The 26,706-nt window shown below is 45.4% G+C and overlaps 1 protein-coding gene across 2 annotated transcripts in view; it reads left to right on the top strand.

Annotated features, from left to right (window-relative positions):
- Positions 1-26,706, top strand: part of LOC147429131 (uncharacterized) — a 130,903-nt gene that overhangs the window by 9,633 nt on the left and 94,564 nt on the right. The window contains exons 3-4 of one of the 2 annotated variants that reach the window (XM_086495327.1): positions 759-831; positions 1,244-1,309. In XM_086495327.1, coding sequence (XP_086351453.1) covers positions 759-831; positions 1,244-1,309 — 139 coding nt within the window. Of the gene's footprint in view, positions 1-758; positions 832-1,243; positions 1,310-26,706 lie in introns of those variants that run through there. The other variant, XM_086495328.1, reaches the window with a different exon arrangement.

The raw sequence follows: 26,706 nt of genomic DNA, 5'->3' as shown, positions 1-26,706 counted from the left end.
ATTATTTTTCCTTGGTGTTCCAAGCGAGAAAACCCTCACTTATAAATCCAATAATTCATTTAGAATTATTTTTCTTTCAGATAAAGCCAATTTAGCAACAAGAAGTACCAAAAGAAGAAGAAGAACCTAAGTTCCTTTCTTTTGCTTTTTGTCGTGCTTTTTGGCTTTGTTGGATGCGTCAAAAAGCTGTGTAATCTGTGTATCAACCACCTCTTCTAATTATGGCTCTGTAAACATCCTCGGAGTAGGAGGTTTGATGATTTGAGGCAGCTTTGATGGATCATCTTAGATACCTTTGAAAGGAGTGGGAATACTCAAACCATTCATGCAATGAGAGCTCGAGAACAAAGGACAGTGACTTAGTGTGTGACTTGTATTTATGGACGGTCAGTCTCCTTGCTGGTTCCCATCAAGTCATCTGACATTGATGTTTTTACACACACTTGTTCTAGTGCTTAAGCAGGTTTCCCTTTCCAAAAGCAAGGTAGGTTCTTTTTATCAAAACAGAAAACTTTGAAACTCTTGTTCATTAAGATTCTTCCCCTCCTGAAACATGGATACCAAAATTGAGTATCTGGGATTTGTTTAAGCATGAAGCAGTTATAAAAGCTTGCTTTATGAAACAAAAAAGCTACTGAAAGCAAGCCAAAGTTCAGTATTTATCTTTGTATCAAATCTTACTGCTGACAAATGCTCTGAGTACCTGAAAATGCTTTGTTGGCATGCCAGTTTAATATTGTCAGATTCTTACTTTGCAGGATAATTGATGTGGCAGTGGCAAAAAATCAAAAGCTTTCAATTGTGCAGGAGCTTCCACCGCTATTAAAAAAGGTTTGTTTCAGTTTCTACTAAGAGATTTTGTAGAGGTCTGTGTTGTTTTTGGACTATCATTGGCTTGCAATTGTTGGTTATTTCTTGTTGCCACCAATTGTCATGTTGCTTGTGTGTCTTCAAACACATCTAAGGGTTCTTTCCAATCATGATGAATGCTCTAAGATTCTGAACGAGGATATTGGTGAGAATGAGGCACCCCGAATGCATCATCCTCTCAAGCACTCCTTGCTGTGAGCATTTATTGAGATTTCTGTACACCATCAATCTAGAAAATACGTCTAGAGCTTGAATGAAAAGATTATAATTAGTAGGCAAGAAATCTAGTTATGCAGAATATTGGACTATAGCTGTTGCATATGTTATTCAATGCTTTGTAAAATATTAGCTCCTAATGGTTTTCCCTTTGCAGATCTGCGAACAAAAGGACAATGAGATGTTTCAGCCAGCGATCATGGTTCTTCTTCTGTCAGTCAAGGTAAAGCACTGGACTTTTGTTGTCAAAAGTTACCTGCATATACATGTAATTTTCCAATGCAGCATTTTAGGGTTTATCTCATCAGAAACTCCTCCGTGCCCTCCTTACACAGGCTTATGCTCTTACACACCCTCAGGTAGATCACTACGGAGACATTTTACGTCTCAGCAATAGTTTCACACCAGTGTTTCCTTCCTCATCTCAGGCACGATAATTTTCCTCCACTGACTCACAAGGCAATCATCCTTACTCCAGCCAGGATCCAGGATCTGGTTGAGGGCAGCAGTAATACGGTGGCTTCTTCTTTACTATACATTCCAGAGCTCTTTCACATCTTGTTTCATGAAGTTACACATGCAGACTTTCCACTTAGTTCTAGCAATCTTCTCAGTTGTCTTTATCATTTTGCACAGTGGCAGACTCATTGGGATGGTGGAGCTTGTGGCGGGCAACCTCTGGCCTGGCTACAACTCTACGAATGCTCAATGACAGATGAGTAGCTAGTCTTCTTGGCAGTTGGACTAGACTAGAGACTAACTACTGGCCTGGAGGGCTGTTGGAAGTGGACCAGTGGATCGACTCGTTGGCTAGAGGACTGACTTAGCTTTCACCCAAATCTTTACTTGATAAGCTTTACGACACTGAGAAACTTCACGAATAAACCTGTCACTAGAATTAACACTTCAAACAAGAACACGACTTGGGTGCTAGAGTGCTCCCAAGCAGACAAAGACACCATGTAGGCCCTAAAGACTGGCGCCCCTTTTGGTATTTCTTTATTCTTATTGCATATAGACGATCAGAACGCTTTCACCTAACTCTCACCAAGCTGTCCAAACCTGTCCATGGCTGCAATTGCAGGTTTTTGACCCAATTTTACCAGCATAACGGCGCAAAAAACCCTGTAGGTCAAAAGTACTCTTCAAGGACACTTTCCCTTGCCATTTGGAAGCTTTGCAGTAGCTGCATGTCAATTTCAGCGTGCTGTTATTCCCTGTTTACCACAGTCAGGTGCCCAAAGCCCTGTTTAAGCATCCCAAGGCTTTCCCGAGGCTCCCTTGGTGATGTCCTGCAGTTTAGGTGCGATACCCTAAACCTGCAGAAAAACACAACAGGCTGTAATGTTCTGTTTTGGATCGTTTTGGGTGGAGCAAGCACGTCTACGCGTGTCCAGGTGCTCCCGCACGCAATGGGACAGTTCCCTTATGGCATTCTTCAACGTGTAAGTGGAAGTAGCATATGGTGCAAATCTGAAGGCTAGGCAGGGAACAACCCAAAACACCTACCAACCCATACCCACCAAACCAATTTTAAACCTAAATCACCCATCAAACAGGAGAAAAACAAAAAAGAACAAGCAGTAAACAAGCGCGTGGGCGGGCGTGCGCGCACACACACAGATCACTACAAGCAGTCATGCAGAATGCACTCGCCCCAAGCAGATGCAGATCCACAAGCACAAGCCTCACACACAAAAGAAATAAGGCGCATACAAGCAAGCAAGCTAAACAAACAGAAACCATGAGAAACAAAGGAAAATATTTACATAAGAACAACAAACAAAAGGAAAGGAAAGAAACCGTCATAGGCAGCACAAGTGACATAAGAGGGGAACCGATATGTGTTGAAGGCGGCCAAGTAGAGCACCTTCGGTTGTGTAAACCTTAAGCCACCACTGTCACCAGCGTGTGACTACTATCTATCCTTTTTGTTGATTTCTTTCTTATTATCTATTTACTTTCACTTTTTGGAAACACCCCTCGGGAAATCTAACTGCCCTGCATTGCATAGCTAGTGTGGAACTGTACAGAGGGAGTCCAGGCCTGAGGGCAAGAGAGCACTAAGGTTGGACAAGGACTATGGTTAGCCAAGTGGGGTCATTGACTAGCCAAAGTGGAATCCTTTGCTACAGAGGCTACATTTCAGTTCTGGATGTGGCCGCAGTGTACAAAGAGGGTCGGATGACCTAGAAAGATATAATGGCAGCATCTCCTAAAATTTAGGGAACTGCTATTTTGGGACCTGAAAATGTCTTCGCGTCATTACGTGCAGTTTGACATGAGGATCATTTTGTTACTCTGTGGCCAAGTCAACAGAGGCTGCAGGTGAGATATTTTTAGACCCGAGGGTCTAAAGCGGGAAAATGCACAAATGAGTGACACTTGGCACTCTTAGGCCAGTTTACTACTTATAGAGAAGGCAAAAACGTGATTTATAGCTGGGAGGCTCATTTTGCAAGTGTCTGTCACAGGTTAAGAGCTATGGAGTGCTTGCTTTCCCTCTTATGCACAGTGCGGTGCCAGGAGTGATGCCCTGCACGCTACGCACTGCCCTCTCTCTCCCCTTTGGCAGTATGTTATGCCCCTCTAGTGGGCTCTTCATTTGACCAATGTACAGTTGTGTGGGCTCATGCGCGATTGCCGAGGCAAGAGCCTCTTGCACAGGTACTGGATTAGCTAGCGGCTAATCCCCCCGCAGGTACAGGTGAATTCGGAGAGGTTTCACGCCAGAAATCTCGTCCGATTCAAAGGGCAAGTAGCCCTACAGGTGCGGGAGCTCGAGGACTTGCTAGGGATGCGACCGGCACGCGAAACGGAGCCCGAAACAGTGAATTACAGCCTGCTGTGTATTTTTGCAGGTTTAGGGTTTTGGCCCTAAACGGACCCTAATACCCCCAGGAGGTTCGGGGACGCAAGGGGACCGCTGTACAGGCGATCTGGAGCATTTTCAGGGCTGAAAACAGAGAATTCAGCGTGCTGCAGATTCTCGCCAGGTTTTGCAAAGTGCCCGTATGCGTCGGGAAAGTCAGTCAATGCGTGGGAATACTGACCGTGAAGGGTTCTAGTACAGTTATGCTGCCGAAATCGGGCTGGAACAGTGGAAATTCAGCCGAGTTTGTGCGGGGCAGCTTGTAGGAACCACAGCGTTTATTCCCTCTTTTGAATAATAAAGAAATACCGAAAGGGGCGCCTAAGTTAGGGGCCAATCTGGTGTCCGTCTACTCATACAGGTGCAATTTAGCAGCCTGTATCCCTCTCCCCTTTGATGTGTCTTGAAAGTACAGGTAAAATAGACGACTAATAATGGGTGAAAGCTAAATCAAGGTTTAAAGTAAAGTCTACCGCCCTTTTTGGATTGAACAGGCCGGTTTCATGGTTCCATCGACGGGATTAAATCACTTTTTCCCATAGAAGTGAGCCTTGGTCAGTTTTGGGCTTGAAGACACAGGGGATCATAGACCAGACACAGGGAATTGCAATTATGGCTGACAGACCAGATGATGTGACTGAAGAGGTTTCCTCTTCACAGGGTCAACAGACACATGAAGTGGGTGAGTCCTCAAGACCACCACAGACTGATGATGATATATTCAGGACCCAGTTGGTTACTGCTGTGGCTATGTTCACACAAGTAATGCAGAATCCGAGGTTTTTAGCCTTTCTGCAACCTCCTGTTCCGTCTCAGCAAGTTGGGTCACTGGATCATATTCAAAAGCCTGTTAAGGCTCGAGCACAGGTGATTCATACCGCACAGTCAATGGAAACACCTGTACACTTGACGGAGAACATGCAGTCTCCACAACCTGTGCCTAAGGTGCAAGAACAGGTGGCTGAGATGCCAGTTTTTCAAGCTGTACCAATTCAGCCCGCCACCTTTCAGCAGCCTATAGCTGGTTCTAATGGGCAGGGAAGCAACTTACAGGCTATGCAACAGGTCTTTCCACCACCTTCAGTACACCCTGGCTATTTTGGAGGTGGATCCGTATTCCAAAGCATGGCTGGTCATGCACCTGGAAATCAATTTTATACGCCAAGAACAGTGTTTGCGGGTGCTCAAACGATGATGCCTAACCCCATGTACAGTGTCATGGGTATGCAACCAGGGTTTCAAAGCACTCAGGGACAATTTGGGATGCCACAAGCAAATTTTGGTATGGCTGGAATTACAAATCAGCAGCCAAATATGGCATTTCCAGGTCAAGTTAATAGCGGCCAAGGAACACAGATGAACCTTAATAGTGTTCCCATGTTTCAGTCACTTCCATATGACAATTTAACGCCGCTGGAGAGGCCAACTCCGTACAAAGAAGGTGGCAAAGGAGTGTCATTCACGACCTTTACAGGGTTTGATGACAGGAAGAAGGCTCTTTCATTCCTCCAGCAGTTTGACAAGGCCTATGCAGGGGGAAACTTTACAGAGGCTTCAAAGGTCCGCAAGGCAGCCACTTTCTTGACAGGGAATGCGGGACAATGGTGGACAACTTTATTGCTTCAAGGGCAAGCTCCGTCCACATGGATTTACTTCAAGCAGATTTTTGCAGCAGCTTGGTTATCTGATGATTTCGAAGCAGATGTCATGACAGAATGGCACCAGCTTAATGCTGCCACTTGCAGAAATCTGGATGATTACAATCGGAAGTTTTGGAAAGCTCTACTTCCAGTAACTTCCTATAGGTTTGTGCCATTGACAGAACAGATTGAAAAATACTGTTGTGGCCTACCCAAAGGATTGAGAAAATACTGCACGAAGACAAAAGTCACTACTTTGACGCAGCTCATCGAGGTAGCAAACACTGGCAATGGTTTGCTCAAGGGAGAAGATTGTGAATTTAACACTGGCGTCAAGGCAGGATCAGGCAAGAAAAATTCAGCCAAGAAGCACGTTCCCAATGAGGCTCCTAAAGGGACTCAGGAGTCGGCCAACGCAGGGAAAGACAAAGCTACGGCTGAATCAGAAAAAGGACCAGCAAAGAAATGGAAAAGACGTTTTCCTCGCAAGTCAGAAGAGCAAAAGAAGGTCCTGAGGACAGAGAACAAATGCTTTATATGTGAGCAGCCTGGCCACATCGCTTACAACTGTCCTACAAAGAAAAGGCCAGCTGATTCTGAAGACAAGGAAGACAAGAAAGGAAAGAAGCCCATGGCTGGTCTAGTGCCAGATATGGTGGGCGACAAGCCAAATTCAGATGCAAGTGAGCTTTGCAGAGCATGGGGAAAGGTTAGGGATCAAACAGTGCTTATCTTCTTTGATCCAGGTGCCAAAGCCAACTTCATTTCCCCAGAATTGGCTTCAAAGTTGGGAATCAGACCTGAAGAGATGGGGTATACAGCAGAGGCAGGTTTGGCATGTCCTGGCCATACAGAGGCTGTGACACCCATCATCGGAAAGTTGCGTCTACATATCCAGTCCTATGTAGATGCTGAAGAATTTTACATCATGCCACTGGACGGATGTGATGTGTTGTTAGGTATTCCTTGGTTATTTCGTGTACAGGGAATCATGGATGCCTACAACAAAAAGATCACTGTACAGAGCAGGGGAAAGACTCATATTCTGGATGTAAAGCTTAAAGGGGAGTCTATTCCTACTGTATCAGCTTCTGCTATTACTTCTGTAATGAAAAAGCATCTTTCTGCGTACTTGGTTTTTGCACGTGAAGTATCAGATTGTGATGAATCAAATTTATCTATGCTAGATAAAGAAAGGTCAATGTTTTTACAACAGTATAGTGACTGTTTTTCCGATTCATTACCGTCTCAATTACCGCCAAAGAGACCCGAGGACCATGCGATAGATTTGGTGCCAGGCTGTAGCCCACCAAATAAGCCTCCGTACAGGGTTAGTGCGGCTCAGCAGAAAGAGATAATGGCCCAAGTACAGGAGCTGTTAGAAAAGGGGCTGATTCAGCCCAGTTCATCTCCATTCTGTTCTCCAGTGTTGTTGGTGCAGAAAAAAGATGGCTCATGGCGTATGTGCATCGACTACCGTGCACTGAACAAGAATACCATCAAGAATAGGTTTCCTATACCTAGAATTGATGATATTATGGACAAATTAGAAGGAGCAGCTATGTTTAGCAGGATAGATCTAAAGAGTGGGTATCATCAGATCCGCATTAGATCAGAGGATGTGCACAAGACTGCTTTTAGAACGACGTTTGGCCTTTACGAATTTTTAGTGATGCCCTTTGGTCTCACAAATGCTCCTGCTACGTTCAATAGGATGATGGACAGAATTTTCCGTCCACACCAGCAGTTTGTTGGTACATTCTTTGATGACATGATAGTCTACTCAAAGAATGAAGAGGAGCATAGGCATCACTTGGCCATTGTGTTCAAAGAGCTACGCAGTCATAGGTTGCTCATCAATGCAAAGAAAAGTGAGTTTTTTCTGAAAGAGATTCACTTTCTGGGACACATTGTCTCAAAGGATGGTGTCAGAATGGATCCTGCAAAAGTTGAAGCGATCAAGTCATGGCCAAATTTGAAGACGGTGCATGATGTCCGAAGCTTTTTGGGACTATGCTCCTATTACAGAAGGTTTATCCGAAATTTCGCTGAGATTGCTTCACCTTTACATGCTCTTCAAAAGAAGGCAGTCACCTTTAGATGGACACAAAAAGAGATTTCAGCTTTTAATCTCTTAAAGGAAAAGATGACTTCGGATCCAGTCATTGTGTTGCCAGATCTTAGGAAGTCATTTGTTGTCCAGTGTGATGCCTGCGGTAGTAGCATTGGTGCTGTGCTAATGCAAGATGGCAGGGTAGTAGCCTATGAGAGCAGAATTTTGCAAGGGCCAGAGATGACCATGCAGGTCTATGAGAAAGAGTTACTGGCTGTGATTCATGCGCTCTTAAGTTGGAAACACTACCTGCTAGGTGCAGACTTTGTTGTCCAAACGGATCATCAGACCTTGCGATACTTCTTGACACAGACAAAGTTATCTGAGAAGCATATGCGATGGGCAAATATCTTGTCCATGTTCCATTTTCAGATTGTGCATGTAGAAGGCAAGAAGAACATTGTGGCTGATGCCTTGTCAAGGAAGCCACAAATTTCAGCTGTGTCGATTCCTTATCATCATGAACTTGATGATATGAGAGAACAGTATGCAAATGATGAAGATTTTGCAAGGGTCTTCGAGCAACTAATGGATGGACAATGTCATGAACACTATCTTCTTAAAGACGGGTTCATGATGATGCATGGCAGATTGTGTGTCACAAAGCCATTGCGACGCAAAGTTATGGAAGAGAGTCATGTCCCACCGTATGCAGGGCATCGTGGTATCGATGCTACAGTTAAAGCGGTTGAGACATTCTTCTATTGGCCTACATTGAGAAGGGATGTGGATGCCTTTGTGCGAGAATGCCTAATATGCCAAAAGGTCAAGTTTGACAGGCAAAAAGCACCAGGGTTATTGCAACCACTACCTATTCCAGATAAACCATGGGAAAGTATTGCTATGGATTTTATCTTTGATCTTCCAAGAACGCAGACAGGAAATGATGGTATTTGGACCATTATTTGCAGATTCAGCAAACAGGCTCATTTTATTCCTGTCAGGAAGAAGATAAAGCCAGATCAGATGGCACGCTTGTTTATGAGCAATATTTTCAAGTATCATGGCATGCCACAGTCGATTATTAGCGACCGTGATCCACGCATGACTAGTTTGTTCTGGAAAGGCTTGTTTGAGAATATGGGTACCACGTTCAAATTCTCTTCGTCATTTCATCCTCAAACAGATGGGCAGTCAGAAGAGGCAAATTCTACTGTCCTAGATCTGCTGAAGTGCTATGTGTCAGAGCATAAAGGAAAGTGGGAGCAGTATTTGCCATTGGTGGAGTATGCATACAATAATACAGTGCATTCATCAACTGGCAAGGCACCTTTTGAGATAGTTGAAGGTGGCAAGAAAGTTCCTCCCATACTGCATACAAAGGATAAGATATTTGAAGCAGATAAGTATGTTCAAGACATGGATGAAATGTACAAGAAGGTCAAAGTGGCCTTAGAAAGAACTCAGGCAAAGCAAAAGAAAGCAGCTGATCGTCACCGTCGTGAAGTGGTATATTCACTTGGTGATTGGGTGCTTCTACGGTTTGAAAAGGCAAGGTTAAAGAAGATGAAGGGCAAGGAAAGACTGTTTCCAAAGCTCAGCATGCGTTACTATGGGCCTTTTCAAGTGTGCGACATAATCAGTGATGTTGCATATAGGCTGAAATTGCCTGACAGTTGGAAGATTCACAATGCGTTTCATGTGAGTCTTCTCAGACCCTATGTGGGTGATGTGCCAGAAGCTATTCCAGCTGAAGATCAGCTGGAAGTCGAGGAACTTGACGAGATCTTGGTCCCTGAACAGATTTTGGCACACAAAGAAAGGAAAGTGAAAGGCAAGGTTGCTAGGCGTTACTTGGTAAAGTTCAGAAACTATCCACCAATGGATGCTAAGTGGATGGAAGAAGGTGAACTTGCAGAGTCACCAACTGTGTTATCACTCTACCTGGAAGCCTTCGATTTGCAACCTACCTTGACCCCTTGAGTTTCAAAGCTACATGGATTGTCAGTGTGACAATGGCTTCTGAAACAAATGATGTACATGGTATTTAAAGTGAGCTCAAATCAAATACCTGTTACATGAATGTTAGAGCTGTACAGATTGTCAGTTTGGCAATTGCTCTTATGGAATGTCCAAAAGTTTGGTTAGTGCTATAGAAGTGAGTATTTCTTGTCAGTTTGTCAAGGATACAATGATTGCTTCTATTGAAGAGTACATGTGTAACTGCATTCTTAAACTGTCGGTTTGGGTATGCTCGAAAGTGTTACGGGATCCAACGTGTACTATAAGACAGTGGCAAAATGTGCAGCTACCATTTTGTCATTGGAAAGTTAGTGACTCAAAGCAATGGCAGAGTGCGAAGCTACCACTATGTCATTGGGACAGGGTTCACACGCAGGCAATACATGAGTCGACGAGGTGTTGAATACACCAGGGTTGACAATGAGCATGTATGTGTCATACATGTGTCGACAGGTGTTGAATACATCAGTGTTGACAGTAAGCATGTACGACATAGATGCAAACGAGGACGTTTGAGATTTCAAGAGGGGGGTATGTCACCAGCGTGTGACTACTATCTATCCTTTTTGTTGATTTCTTTCTTATTATCTATTTACTTTCACTTTTTGGAAACACCCCTCGGGAAATCTAACTGCCCTGCATTGCATAGCTAGTGTGGAACTGTACAGAGGGAGTCCAGGCCTGAGGGCAAGAGAGCACTAAGGTTGGACAAGGACTATGGTTAGCCAAGTGGGGTCATTGACTAGCCAAAGTGGAATCCTTTGCTACAGAGGCTACATTTCAGTTCTGGATGTGGCCGCAGTGTACAAAGAGGGTCGGATGACCTAGAAAGATATAATGGCAGCATCTCCTAAAATTTAGGGAACTGCTATTTTGGGACCTGAAAATGTCTTCGCGTCATTACGTGCAGTTTGACATGAGGATCATTTTGTTACTCTGTGGCCAAGTCAACAGAGGCTGCAGGTGAGATATTTTTAGACCCGAGGGTCTAAAGCGGGAAAATGCACAAATGAGTGACACTTGGCACTCTTAGGCCAGTTTACTACTTATAGAGAAGGCAAAAACGTGATTTATAGCTGGGAGGCTCATTTTGCAAGTGTCTGTCACAGGTTAAGAGCTATGGAGTGCTTGCTTTCCCTCTTATGCACAGTGCGGTGCCAGGAGTGATGCCCTGCACGCTACGCACTGCCCTCTCTCTCCCCTTTGGCAGTATGTTATGCCCCTCTAGTGGGCTCTTCATTTGACCAATGTACAGTTGTGTGGGCTCATGCGCGATTGCCGAGGCAAGAGCCTCTTGCACAGGTACTGGATTAGCTAGCGGCTAATCCCCCCGCAGGTACAGGTGAATTCGGAGAGGTTTCACGCCAGAAATCTCGTCCGATTCAAAGGGCAAGTAGCCCTACAGGTGCGGGAGCTCGAGGACTTGCTAGGGATGCGACCGGCACGCGAAACGGAGCCCGAAACAGTGAATTACAGCCTGCTGTGTATTTTTGCAGGTTTAGGGTTTTGGCCCTAAACGGACCCTAATACCCCCAGGAGGTTCGGGGACGCAAGGGGACCGCTGTACAGGCGATCTGGAGCATTTTCAGGGCTGAAAACAGAGAATTCAGCGTGCTGCAGATTCTCGCCAGGTTTTGCAAAGTGCCCGTATGCGTCGGGAAAGTCAGTCAATGCGTGGGAATACTGACCGTGAAGGGTTCTAGTACAGTTATGCTGCCGAAATCGGGCTGGAACAGTGGAAATTCAGCCGAGTTTGTGCGGGGCAGCTTGTAGGAACCACAGCGTTTATTCCCTCTTTTGAATAATAAAGAAATACCGAAAGGGGCGCCTAAGTTAGGGGCCAATCTGGTGTCCGTCTACTCATACAGGTGCAATTTAGCAGCCTGTATCCCTCTCCCCTTTGATGTGTCTTGAAAGTACAGGTAAAATAGACGACTAATAATGGGTGAAAGCTAAATCAAGGTTTAAAGTAAAGTCTACCGCCCTTTTTGGATTGAACAGGCCGGTTTCAACCACCGTAGTTTAAAGTATAGTGGTTGCTGAAAGTGGGGAGTTGTTCGTCACAGTGGAAAATCAATCCACCGCATCGAGGGTCTACAACGTCGAGGTCGCTCCGTTTGGGAACCCCCCCCCCCCCCCCCCAAGGAGGGGATGCAATGTCACCTAGATGCTTTGTACACATTTGCCTATGATATTGGATTGCCTGTTAACTCGGGGAGAACCAAGGTTCTGGTGTTTTAACACCACACCACAACCGGTCAAGAGGTCAGCACCCACATTTACATATGGCCAGGAGATGGTGGAGTATACAGATGCATACACCTATCTTGGGGTAGTCTTCAATGTACCGGTGTTTTCATTGAGGAGAGCAGTAGCGACTAGATTGACGAGAGCTTATGCAGCCTTGGGAGGATTGGAGAGGATGTGTTCGCAGGTTCAGTTTCAGAAACCTCGAACAAACTTTGGCTTTTTGACACATTAGTGGCTTCAACTATGCTTTACGGACTTCAGCTTTGGGGACCCTCAGTGGACCATCATGGAAGATCTGTTAGCACTGATGGATGGAGATGTATGGAGAGGCCTTTCTTCTCTATGATCTCTTGGATGATTCGGCCGAAGGCCTGAGTGTCACATGAGATTATTCGAGCCAAGCTAGCTAGCCCCCCTCTCGTGATTGAAGCACTTACTAGATCAATATCCTTCATGCACAGTTTATGGGACCTCCCTAGAGACAGATAATATATAATTTCATTTCATTTCATCTCTCTCTCCCCCCCCCCACAGAGACGTGTTGGTGTGGCAGTGGACCATGCTCTTGTGTCGTTAACCATCTCTTTTCAGTTTAGTGTAGCACACAAGCTACGGGTAGCAGCCCCTACTCGCTACACCTTCACGCGGGAGACGGACTCTGTATACATAGATGGGATCTACAGACGCCGTGCACAGAGGAGCCAAGGCGGCCTCTGGAGGAGCTTACTACTATATTGACACAGACACTACATGATGCAGCAGCAGAGGCATACCCACATACCCAGCCTGAGCAGAGACGCCGTTCGGGGAGCATGCCCCAGAACAGTTGGTATGATGAGGAATGCCGGGACACTAGAGCTAGACTTCAGAGGGAGTTGCTTTTGGGGGACACCACTCACAGACAGTCACAGATTGACTTCCGACGCCTAGTGTGGCGGAAGAAGAGGGCATTTTTGGCTCGCCTAGAGTAGGATCTATACCAGCTATTCTTGAGTCAGGACTCACGTGAGGCATGGCGGCTCTTTCAAGAGCACCCCCTGTCACAAAACGGGAGCGTACACGAGCACTTGAAAATCTGAAAATTAAAATACTTTGCAAATGTGAGAGAAGGGAGAAGATCGACACAGTATTGGGGACCAGAAGATCGGCTGGTCCCCCCCCTCGTTAAGAGTATTCTTTTATTCAGGGAGAATTCGTATACAAGCGCGAGAACCCGAGGAAACCCCTCCGTTCTGTAATCTTAGACCCAAAGGTCGTGCTTTCCCGTAAAGGGCTTGGGCACAAGGCCGTTCCTTCCCGTAAGGGACTTAGGCGCGAAGCCGTACTTTCCCGTAAGGGACTTAGGCGTGAAGCCGTACTTCCCGTGAAGGGCCTTCCCGTAAGACGGGAGATTCTTGCAAAACAAACCACACAAACAAGTGACAACAATTCGTATGGCGAATCCACAATAGATACCTGTCGCTCTTGCGCGGGAAAAGCGACTTCCGTGCTTCGTAGTCTCGCGATCTCTTGCGGCAGAGTCTTCTCTTGCTGATGTTGGTACCTCCCGTGAGTGAGGGCATGTGGTGCTTTTATAGCTCCCTGGCCACGGCACGAATAACTGCTCGCGTAGAGATCGCGGCCGTTTTTTTTTTTTTTTTTTTTGCGCTGTTCTACCCGAAATAGGGAGAGAGAATTCGCTGGCTGGTTTTGTTGCTTTATCTTCTAAGTGGCTGCCCACTTATTAAGTGGGCGGCCGGCATATTTTAAAATTGGTATGAACCTGCCCAAAAACTCAATAAAACCTTATAAGTTAAAACCAATGCATTTAACAACACTTCCCAGGCGTCCTTGGATGCAACCACATGCACGAATGCAATGCAAACATAGATTCCTCGCGGGAAAGCGTCTGCCTTCCCGCGATTGTTCCTGCTTTTCGTAAAAAGCTTCATTGAACCCATCTTTATTCTTGTGCTTGCGTTCTTACGCGTATTTGCTTACTCAGTTCGGATTTCCTCCTTAGCCTACGGGATGCCCCCTTACTGATACACCCGTCACCCATCATGTGACGCATCAGGGGCACTCGTAACCCAGCCCTTTCCACCGAACTTACGGAAACTCCTTCGCGATGTTTACCGTCACCCATCAAATGACACATCAGAGTTGTCCGTTCTTGATGGCAGTTCCTGTAGCTACAATCTTTTAACAGTTCTTAGTGCACACAATAAAATATCCTAAAAAAGAGATTAATCATTAAAAATAAGAAAATAGTCCAATTAGCAACATCCCTCTGGCTTCTTAACAGTTGACCTCAACTGTAGTGCTTGGACATATACCTCCAGTATCTCGGGATAAGCTGCTAATTCCTCCTGCGTCATCCACTGAGCATCTAGATTCGAATAGTTCTTAAACTTAACCAAATACTTCCGTGTTATCTTTCCGGATTTGAGAGACCGCTCCTGATGACTTACTATCTGCTCCGGTTGGAGTATTTCTTCCGTTTCCTCAACCTCAGGAGGTTCCTCAGCACTAGGCTGGCTCGGAGGCGGTCCTACATACGGCCGGAGGAAACTGACATGGAAAGCATTATGGATCTTCCAATTAGGCGGTAGCTCTAATCGGAAAGCGACATCATTCACTCGCTCAGTGATCTTAAACGGCCCATAATAACGGGTAGAAAGTTTTACCACTTTCCCCTTATGAGACGCTTGTTTCTTAAGTCTTGCCTTCTCAAACTTGAGTAAGACTAACTGTCTGATTGTGGACAGTTAGTCTAGATTCCTTCTGTGCTTGTCTGCAGCTTTCTTATGCTTTTCCTGAGAGCGTAGAGTAGCTCTCCTAACTTGCCCGTAGGTTGTGTCCAAGTCCCGAACAAATTCATCTGCTGCAAAGATCTTATCCTTAGTTAAAAGGATGAGTGGAAGCAAAGGCTTACCGTATAGAATCTCAAAAGGTGCTTTCCCTGTCGATGAGTGTATGGTATTGTTATACGCATACTCGACAAGAGGCAAATATTTCTCCCCGTCAGATTGCCGGTCTGACACATAAGCTTTTAACATATCCAATACTGTGGAATTGGCTATCTCACTTTGCCCGTCCGTTTGAGGATGGTAGGCAGATGAAAAATTCAGCTTCGTACCAAGATTATCCATCAAGGCACGCCAAAAATTTCTTGTCATGCGAGGATCTCGATCACTCACAATAGACTTAGGCATTCCATGATGCTTAAAGATTTGTGCCAGAAAGACCCTAGCCATATGATCTTCTTTGCTTGGAACCTCGGAATGGTTCCTCTCTTTCTTTGCAAAGAAGGACGATTCCAGGAAGAACGGGAAGAAGCATGTCGAGCCAAGGGAGAAGCGCTGAAGAGGATCGGGATCGGGAACATCGCCGATGTGCACAAAGGATCTTCGGATCGGGAACGTGCCAATGTGCACAAAGGATCTTCGGATCTGAATGAACGGCCTACACCAAGAAAAGGCGCTCTCGTTGCTAGACGAGAGCAAGGAAATCTCTATCTCATTTCCATCTTACTCTCCTGATTATACTTCTACTTCTTATACAGTATCTAAACCTTCTCGCAAGAAGAAGGGAGCCACTACTACTATTCCCCTACATAAATCTAAAGAAAAGCCCCGATTTAAGAATCATGGTCGCAAATCTCATCATCGCATGAGAGCCTTCAAATTGGGCAACAAAGACATCAAGTTTGAAAGCTACAATGGACGGAGAGACATCTCCAAAGCGCTGTCTTCCATCAGGCAGTTTGAAGTTGCCTGTACCAACGGGCACTTCACAGAAAAATCCAAATTGCGCCAAGTGGGGATGCACCTCAAGGAAACGGCAAGCAATTGGTGGTTAGCCAAGATTCTGGAAGGTTCTCAGGCCAGAACTTGGGACAGATTCAAATCTGAATTTTATGAACAGTTTCTTCCGCCTGACTTCGAGCAGGACATTCGGAAGGAATGGGACTGGCTCGCCCAAAAGGAACATGAGAAGGTATCGACCTATGTGGACAAGTATTGGTCGGTTCTTCTGAAGGTCACTCCCTTCATGAAGATTGCCGACGAGGAAAAGAAGCGAAAGTTCGAAGCGGGTCTCCAACCGCAGCTTCGAAAGAGCATGAAAGTGTATCCGCATGACACTCTTCAAAGGATGATGGAGTCAGCAATCATTGCTGAGGATTTGCACTCAACTGGGGCGCCCAGAAGGATGGAACATAGCACTTACGGTGCAAGACAAAGAGCGGTCTACGATGACCATGGAAGCCAAGGAAGAAAGCGTCCTCCATTTAGGGACTATGACCATTCTAAGAAGCCAGAGGGCAATGGCAAGCGAACCAAGTATCTCTCTCCTACTCAACTTCAAACCTTCAGAGAGGAAGGAAGATGCTTTTACTGTGGAGAGAAAGGACATATGAAGCCGGACTGCCCTTTGAAGCAGCAAAGGCAAGAACAAGCCTCTACGAGGCAAGATAAAGCAAGGAAGGAACCCGCTCCACCAAGCTCTAACTCTATTCCAGATGTTCAAGGAAATACAGAAACGGAGAAAGGGAAGCGTCAACTTCTGAAGGGCTGGGGGTCTTTGAACAATGAGCGAGTATTGATTCTTTATGATCCAGGATCCACGGATAACTTCATCTCCTTGGATACTGCAGAACGTTTGTGCCTCACACCGGCTCAGCTTGGCACACCGGTCACATCCGGATCGGCATTCGAGGGGTTGACAACCAATGCAACTCCCGTGCAAGGACAACTCAATCTTCGGATTGGCGAGTACAAGGACCGCGAATCATTTTTGATGGCACCCATCGAGGGATGTGATATCATCTTGGGTATGCCATGGCATTTTCACATGACACCTATTCCCGATTATGTGGAAAAGACCCTCACTTTTGATCATGGGGGTAAGAAAATAAAGATTCAAGCTGATGCAGGAGATTGGCAGTTCCCAATTGTAAGCCATATCTCCATTAAGAGAGAAATGAAGAAGTGTGTTTCTGCTTACTTGATTTTTGCAAAGGATAAAACTAGTAGGGACTCTCTCTCTAGTCTGGAAATTAAGCGTCTTCAATTTATTGAAAAGTACAAGGATTGTTTCACGGAAACACTTCCTGCTGAACTCCCTCCGGTACGCCCGGAAGATCACCTCATAGATCTCATACCTGGTAGCTCGCCTCCCAACCAACCCCCTTATCGGGTAAGTCTTGTTCAGCAAGAGGAAATTTTGAAGCAAGTCAACGAGCTTCTAGAGAAAGGGTTAGTACGGCCAAGTGCTTCACCCTACTGCTCTCCAGTTCTACTGGTGCAGAAGAAAGATGGCACGTTTCGAATGTGCATAGACTATCGGTCTTTAAACAAGATCACAATCAAGAATCGCTTTCCGATCCCTTGGATTGATGATATACTTGATAAGTTGCAGGGTGCAAGTGTCTTTAGTCGCATAGACTTAAAGAGTGGGTATCATCAGATACGGATCGCCCCTGAGGATGCCCATAAGACTGCTTTCCGCACAACCTTTGGACTATATGAATTCTTGGTAATGCCTTTCGGCTTGACCAATGCTCCTGCGACATTCAATCGCATGATGGACCGCATTTTCAGCCCGTATCGAGCTTTTACGGGAGTATTCTTTGACGACATACTCATCTTCTCTAAATCAGAAGAGGAACATCGGAAGCACTTGGTCTAACGGTAAGGCTTTGGCCTCTCAACCTACGGGTTGTGGGTTCAAATCCCCTGTTGGGTCACACTCTAGAGGGACACCTTGTGCTCACCTGGTGTTCACGTTGCTAGGGCTCTTGGACACTGGAGTGCATCCTCCTCCTGGGGTGGGTCACCCGAGGAGGAGGTTCCTAGCTGGTTGCTACGAGTTCTCTCCGTCGTTCCCAGCATGTGGTACATCAATTAGGTGGCCATGGTGATGCCTACGCGTGGCTCTTGCCCGATGGTACGCGGCCCTTGCCCGACCATGTAACATGGCTAATATTTGGAAGGGATAAGCACCTCCCACTGTGGGCCCTCTGGTGTGTCGAAAAAAAAACATCGGAAGCACTTGGACTTAGTGTTTCAAGAATTGCGAAAGCATGAGTTGCATGTGAATGCAAAGAAGAGCGAGTTCTTTCTGTGGGAGATACACTATCTCCGCCATATAGTCTCTCACAATCAAGTGAGTATGGATCCTGCCAAGATCCGAGTGGTAGAAGATTGGCCTATTCCCACTACGGTACATGATGTACGTAGTTTCCTGGGATTATGTTCGTATTATCGAAGGTTTGTCCGAGGATTTGTCCATGTAGCAGGACCACTTCATGATTTGACAAAGAAAAAGATTCCTTTCAGATGGGGATCGAGACAACAAGGAGCTTTTGATCGGCTCAAGTACTTGCTAAGCCATGGACCTATTTTGATAGTGCCCGACTTAAGGAAACCATTTGAGGTTCACCGTGATGCTTCAGGCGATTGCATCGGAGCAGTGTTAAACCAAGAAGGCCATGCAGTGGCCTACGAAAGCAGACGGCTTAAGGATGCAGAGTTGCATGCATCAATCTACGAAAAGGAACTCACGGCTGTGATTCACACCTTATCCAACTGGAAGCACTATCTTCTAGGAGCGGATTTTGTGATCAAGACTGATCACCAGAGTTTGCGGTATTTTCTTACGCAAAGGAAACTATCTGAGAAGCAGATGAGGTGGGCAAACTTTTTGTCTATGTTTCACCTCCAGATCCTTCACACGGCTGGGAGTAAGAATGTAGTCGCAGACGCACTGTCTAGGCGGCCAAGGGTGAACGCTATCACTTCGGTGTATCACCAAGAATTAGAAGCACTACCGAATTTATATGTGAATGATCCAGACTTCTCCACCATTTGGGGAAATCTATATCGTGGAGAGAATGAGTTTCCCTATTCCATTTGGGACGGTTATCTCTACCACCATCAGGCCATATGTGTGGCGGAACCATTAAGAAAGAAGATCATGGATGAAGCACACGCTTCGCCTTATGCGGGTCATCGGGGTATTCTCCCTACGACCTTAGCAATGGAAAGATATTTCTTTTGGCCTAGCCTTAAAGCAGACATTGATACGTATGTCAGGGAATGCTTGGTTTGCCAAAAAGTGAAGTATGATCGGCATAAGACGCCTGGGTTGCTACAACCTTTGCCTGTGCCTAATGAACCTTGGGAGAGTATTGCCATGGACTTTATTATGGATCTCCCTAGAACTCAGACTGTAAATGACGCGATCTGGACCATTGTGGACAGGTTTAGCAAGCAAGCACACTTTATACCAGTCAAGAAAACGATAAAAGCAGATCATATGGCTAGGGTTTTTCTAGCACAGATCTTTAAGCATCATGGAATGCCTAAGTCTATTGTGAGTGATCGAGATTCTCACATGACAGGAACTTTTTGGTGTGCCTTGATGGATAATCTTGGTACGAAGTTGAATTTTTCTTTTGCATACCATACTCAAACCGATGGGCAGAGTGAGATTGCCAATTCCACAGTATTGGATATGTTGAAAGCTTATGTGGCATACAGACAATCTGACTAGGAGAAGTATTTACCCCTTGTCGAGTATGCGTATAACAATACCATACACTCATCGACGGGGAAAGCACCTTTTGAGATTCTATATGGTAAGCCTTTGCTTCCACCTATCCTTTTAACTAAGGATAAGATCTTTGCAGCAGATGAATTTGTCCAGGACTTGGACATAGCCTTCGGGGAAGTTAGGAGAGTTATTTTACGCTCTCAGGAAAAGCATAAGAAAGCTGCAGACAAGCACAGGAGGAATCTAGACTTAACAGTCGGACAATTTGTCTTACTCAAGTTTGAGAAGGCAAGACTTAAGAAACAAGCGTCTCATAGAGGGAAGGTGGTAAAACTTTCCACTCGTTATTATGGGCCGTTTAAGATCACTGAGCAAGTGAATGATATCACATTCCGATTAGAGCTACCGCCTAATTGGAGGATCCATAATGCTTTCCATGTTAGTTTACTCTGGCCGTATGTGGGACCGCCTCCGATTCAGCCTAGTGCTGAGGAACCTCCTGAGGTTGAGGAAACGGAAGAAATACTCCAACTGGAGCAGATAGTAAGTCATCAGGAGCGGTCTCTCAAATCCGGAAAGATAACATGGAAGTATTTGGTTAAGTTTAAGAGCTACTGGAATCTAGATGCTCAGTGGACGACGCAGGAGGAATTAGCAGCTTATCCCGAGATATACTGGAGGTATATGTCCAAGCACTATAGTTGAGGTCAACTGTTAAGAAGCCAGAGGGATGTTGCTAATTGGACTATTTTCTTATTTTTAATGATTAATTTCTTTTTTAGGATATTTTATTATGTGCACTAAGAATTGTTAAAAGATTGTAGCTACAGGAACTGCCATCAGGAACGGACAACTCTGATGTGTCATTTGATGGGTGACGGTAAACATCGCGAAGGAGTTTTCGTAAGTTCGGTGGAAAGGGCCGGGTTACGATTGCCCCTGATGCGTCACATGATGGGTGACGGGTGCATTAGTAAGGGGGCATCCCGTAGGCTAAGGAGGAAATCCGAATTGAGTAAGAAAATACGCGTAAGAACGCAAGCACAAGAATAAAGATGGCTTCAATGAAGCTTTTTACGAAAAGCAGGAACAATCGCGGGAAGGCAGACGCTTTCCCGCGAGGAATCTATGTTTGCATTGCATTCGTGCATGTGGTTGCATCCAGGGACGCCTGGGAAGTGTTGTTAAATGCATTGGTTTTAACTTATAAGGTTTTATTGAGTTTTTAGGCAAGTTCAGACCAATTTTAAAATATGCCGGCCGCCCACTTAATAAGTGGGCAGCCACTTGGAAGATAAAGCAACAAAACCAGCCAGTGAATTCTCTCTCCCTATTTCGGGTAGAACAACAAAGAAAAAAAAAAAAAAAAAAAAACGTCTGCGATCTCTACGCGAGCAGTTATTCGTGCTGTGGCCAGGGAGCTATAAAAGCACCACATGCCCTCACTCACGGGAGGTACCAACGTCAGCAAGAGAAGACTCTGCCGCAAGAGATCGCGAGACTACGAAGCACGGAAGTCGCTTTTCCCGCGCAAGAGCGACAGGTATCTATTGTGGACTCGCCATACGAATTGTTGTCGCGTGTTTGTGTGGTTTGTTTTGCAGGAATCTCCCATCTTACAGGAAGGCCCTTCACGGGAAGTATGGCTTTTACACCTAAGTCCCTCACAGGAAGTACGGCCTTTGCGCCTAAGTCCCTCAGGGGAAGTACGGTAATTGCGTCTAAGTCCCTCACGGGAAGTATGGCGTTTACGCCTAAGTCCCTCACGGGAAGTATGGCTTTTATGCCTAAGTCCCTCACGGGAAGTACGGCTTTTACGCTTAAGTCCCTCACGGGAAGGAACGACCCTCGGGTCTAAGTCTAAAGAACGGAGGGGTTTCCTCGGGTTCTTGTGCTTGTATACGAACTCTCCCTGAATAAAGAATACTCTTGACGGGGGGGGGACCAGCCCATCTTGTGGTCCCCAATACTGTGTTGATCTTCTCCCTTCTCTCACATTTGCAAAGTTATTTAATTTTCAGATTTCGACACAGTACTGGGGACCAGAAGATGGGCTGGTCCCCCGCCGTAATAGTATCTTTATTACTGAGGAGAAGTCTATACAAGCACTTGAACCGAACGTATTACCACGTTCGTTCTAGAATAAGACTTGATGGTTCCGGGAAGCCTTAGCTTCCGATTCCTAGGGCAAAACCCTATTCCAAGGAACTTCCGTTCCTTATTCCAATTCCTCGAGAATCAAGGTTCTCGCCTTTGGATCTCACCTTCCAGACTCAGGGCATGGCATCCCTGCAACTCTTTTCCAACTCTCTTTCAAGAGTCCTCTTCCCGTAGAACAACTCTGCTTTCCCGGACACGAAGTGCTTACTTGGGAATCCCAACTTCCGGATCACAACTTGAGAGACTACCTCTCTCCGATCCATGGATCTACTTCGCAAACTCGGGTAGGAAACCCTTGGGCTGATCTGGCTCTAGTTCCTTAGAGCGCTTTTCTCCTGCAGAGGCTCATGCCTTCCTCTGCTCCTACTCCCTCACGAAGAGGAAGTACACCTGAAATCAAATACTCAAAGATCAGAACATGAAAATCATTACCTTCAAAGTCTCGACGCTCGAAACGCAACTTGGTTCTCGAAAAAGCAATTCCCTGGAAGAGATCTCTCCATAGAAAATCCTCTCTTCCAATCCTACACACAAAAGAGGTGTGTTCTCGGGTTCCTTCTCGTAAATCAGCCCTGTCTACGACGTTTATGGGCTGAAAACAGAGAAAAACAGAAACTTGTCGCGATGGAAACACGCTTCGTAGGCACTTCTTCGCGAGGGAACTCGTGCACTAGGTCTTGGCGACATCTGGTACACTTGGGGCAGCCATGGGCATCACCTGCAACGTCTTCTTTATGGCTGAAATTTGCAGCAGCATCTCCTCCTTGTAAAGATTGGTCCTCTCCTCTGAGTGAGGGCATGTGATGCTTTTATAGCTCCTAGCCACGGGCACGAATAGCTGCTCGCGTGAGATCAGGGCCGTTTTTTTTTTTTTTTTTTTTCAAAAATTTGTTTTTTTTTCAAAAAAAAATCGTTGTTCTGCCAGAAAAAGAGAGAGAGAAAACGCTGGCTGATCTGTTGCCTTATTTATCAGATAGCTGTCCACTTATTAAGTGGACGGCCGGCGTATTTTAAAAATAGTTTGAATCTGCCCAAAAACTCAATAAAACCTTATAAGTTAAAAACAATGCTTTCACAGGACTTCCCAGGCGTCCCTGGATGCAATCACATGCACAGTTGCAATGCAGACATAGACTTCCTCGCGTGAAAGTAGATGCTTTCCCGAAAAGCAATGCCGCTTTCTCAGAAAGCATCTGTTTTTCCTCAAAGTTTTCTCTGAACCCATCTTCATTCAAGTGCTTGCTTTTTTCCTTGTGCACAATTCTAACACAGTTCGGAATTTCCTCCCGACTATGGATATTCCCTTTCCGATGCACCTGTCACCCACCTTGTGACGCATCAGGAATACCCATCACCTAGTCCTTTCCTACCGAACTTATGGTACAATCTCCTTCACGATGCTCTATGTCACCCATCCTATGATGCATCAGAGATGTCCGTTCCTGGATGGTCGGATACTTCTTTCCGATGCTCCCTATCACCCATCCGATGTGACGCATCAGAAGTACCCGTTCCTGGTGGCCTTACAGATATTCCCTTTCACAGTGCTCCCGTCATTACTCTGAATGACGCACTAGGAATATTTTGTACTCGGATGTCTCCAGTGAGAAAGACCCTCTCACTTAAAATTCCAAGAATTCATTTAGAATTATTTTTCTTGGTGTTCCAAGGGAGAAAACCCTCTCACTTATAAATCCAATAATTCATTTAGAATTATTTTTCTGTCAGATAAAGCCAATTTGGCAACATCCCTCTCACTTATAAACAGTTGACCTCAACTGTAGAGGTCCAACTGAACTACCGGGGAGAAACCGGAAAGATTCCAAATCTTGCTCAATGGTGAGTTGAGCTAGTCCTTTCTCAAAAGAGAACTTAAAAATTAAATTAAACAAAAATTCAAAAATTCAATACTTACCTTACCAGTTCATGTCCTTCCTCTAGTACCTCGAGGATATCCTTCACCATTCATTCAACTTATGAACCATGTAAGAACTCGTCATTCGTGTCTTTCCAACAGATCGAAAGTTTCCTCATCCGAGAATCTGTTAACTCACTTTTGCCTTCTCAACCTCGAGAAGAATAATCCTCCTAGAAATCAATCTAGGTATCTGTCCTTGCGCATAATCCTGCGTTGTCAGTCCAGAGGGTATTAAACCTCTTGTGTCCTCCCACATAGGGAATGCTCAAGTCATAGAGCATTAAGCTCGATGTCTTTCTTTCACAAACAAAGTTTGCGATCACCTTCAAGAAGGTTCTTGTTTCGGGCAGTCACTCAACATAGGCGGACGGTTCCAATCCAAAGATTATTTGTGCACGGCGGCACTTCCTTCCAATCTTTTCCTCCTGCGAGTTATTACCACCAGCAGTGATTTCCCGACGCCCATTAGCGTCTCTTCCTTACAAAATCATAAAAAATGATTCACCTTGCAAGCATCAATGGCGATTTGCCAAATCTCAGGCAGATAGGATTCTAGCCATAGCATTTTCTGAACGTACGTTCAAACCCGATTCACAATAGAGCGAACCCTCTTTGATTCTCAGGGATATTCTCCCATTTGTAATTCTTACCATTTTGAAATGGTTGGCGAATTATATTCTTACGAACAAAATAGTTCAAATTTATTCCAGCAGCGTGTAAATGCTAGTTGACCTGCTCATGGAGAAACATATACCGCAACCAAAAGTTGCAACTATAATGGTAAAAGCACATAGCGTACTCAATAATCAACGACCATCAGAAAACCTCTTCTCCGTAGAGAAACTCAAATTCCTTCTACCGAACACATCTCAAATAGAGATTCTCGTGTCGGAGTATCCTTGCGCACAAAAAGGCGCTCAAGAGAGTATAACAAACTCTCGTCCAGTTCCTTGGCATAGGTCTGCATCTTCGTGTGTTATCCATGTACCCAAAGGTGTACATAATTCTTAAGCTGTGTTAGAGTTTTGATGAACCTGGGAAATTACCTTCCCTTCGTAAGATCCTTAGAGCGAAGACGCTCAACCTGACGATCCCTTGGCTCGATCTTAGAGCAAAACCCGCTCATTAAATAAACTAGGATTTCAATCCTTGGATTCTCGAGCACAGTCCGTAGTCGTCGCTTGTTCCTTCCCTCATAAAGAGAGTGTTCATTCACTTGTGCGAAAAGCACTATCATGTTCTCCCTTACCGGGTAGAGGGTGTTGGTTCATAAGGTACTCAAGCTTAGTGAAAGCTGTTCTTGGTTGAAATCTCGTAATGGTTCCTTCCTTTCAGCCGTCCTACCCGCAATAGCAGGTAATTTGTTGGTGAACTACCGGATACGAGATCAATAGTTGACTTGCCGGATAGTCAAGCAAACCAATTCATCTCAGAAAACAATGTTTCAGTTTGATCCTGCTCTCATAAACACTCGAGAGTGGTAGTCCCGGTTAGACATAACCATATCTTGTGCAAAAGAGCAAACAAGCACAATGCACTTTATGATTTCCTTAAAGATGTAACTTTGATTGAAAACCTGCCCTCTCACTTAAAGTTCGAGGGTCTTCTATTCAAGAACACAGGAGTTAGATCGAATTCCTTGACTCACGTGAGGCATGGCGGCTCTTTCATGAGCCCCCCCCCCCCCCCCCGCCCCCCTCTTTGCCATCACTTCCACAGAGGCCTGGGGCCAGTATGCATCATCTTTGTACACAGTTCCTGAGCAACCCCCCCTTCTCGACCCCCCCGATCCATGCCCACACACATGTTCTTTTTTCACCGTTGAGATGGTGAGGAAGGCCATTGACAGGATGAGGACTGGGAGAGCATATGATCATGATGGCTTAGTGGCTGAGCATTTCACGCATGCCAGAGATTTACTAGCAGAGCTTCTAGCAGTTCTGTTTAACCGTGGCATGTGTGAGGGCTTGCCTGATACTTGGAGCCTATCTACTATTGTACCTATCTTCAAGTGGGGAGACCCTATGGAGCCTGGGAATTATCGCACTATCATGATTGGACACACATTGGCACGGTTGTATGCATCTATTCTTAAGCAGCAAGCTGAGTAGATGGGCAGAGAGGGAGGGGATACGCGCAGTTGGGCATGCAGGTTTTAAGAGGGGTTTTTCTACTCTTGACCATATCTTGACACTCAGAACCATCATTGAGGAGGGCAGATCGCGTGGGAGACGGATCTGTTGTAGCTTTGTGGATTCCCGCAAAGCATTTGACACAGTGTCCAGAGCTAGATTGATGCGCAGATTACAGCAGATAGGAGTACCCATAGAGCTCATTTGGGGGGTCATGGCATTATACAAATAGTAGTGGGGCATGTACGCACCCTAGAGGGTCTATCCACACTGGTTTACTCCACTATTGGGGTGAAGCAGGGCTGCCCGCTCTCTCCTACTCTATTTGGTATGTATGTGGATGAGGTTTCTGACTACATTGAGAGAGATGGTGATAGAGGTGCACAGTTGGCAGGGACATGGATTCCACTATTGTTATATGCTGATGATATTGTGTTGATCTCTGACTCTCCGGAGGGGATGCAACATCACTTGGATGCTTTGCATAGGTTTGCCCAGGAAAGTGGTTTGTTTGTCAACCTTGGTAAAACCAAGGTCGTGGTATTTAATACCACCCCATAGTGGATCAGGAGGTCAGCGGCCGCATTCACATACGGCCAGGAGAAGGTGGAGTATATAGATGCTTACACTTACCTTGGAGTGGTTTTAGTGGGCCAGCATTTTCATTGAGGAGGGCAGCAGATGTCACCAGCGTATGACTACTATCTATCATTTTTGTTGATTTCTTTCTTATTATCTATTTACTTTCACTTTTTGGAAACACCCCTCGGGAAATCTAACTACCCTGCATTGCATAGCTAGTGTGGAACTGTCCAGAGGGAGTCCAGGCCTGAGAGCAAAAGAGCACTAAGGTTGAACAAGGACTATGGTTAGCCAAGTGGGGTCATTGACTAGCCAAAGTGGAATCCTTTGCTACAAAGGCTACATTTCAGTTCTGGATGTGGCCGCAGTGTACAAAGAGGGTCGGATGACCTAGAAAGATACAATGGCAGCATCTCCTAAAATTTAGGGAACTGCTATTTTGGGACCTGAAAATG

Source organism: Adiantum capillus-veneris, chromosome 22 (assembly GCF_014529385.1).
Source record: "Adiantum capillus-veneris isolate H3 chromosome 22, ASM1452938v2, whole genome shotgun sequence".
NCBI classification, from domain to species: Eukaryota; Viridiplantae; Streptophyta; class Polypodiopsida; order Polypodiales; family Pteridaceae; genus Adiantum; species Adiantum capillus-veneris.
Note: the sequence above shows the minus strand (reverse complement) of the source record. Positions and strands in the feature narration are given on the sequence as shown.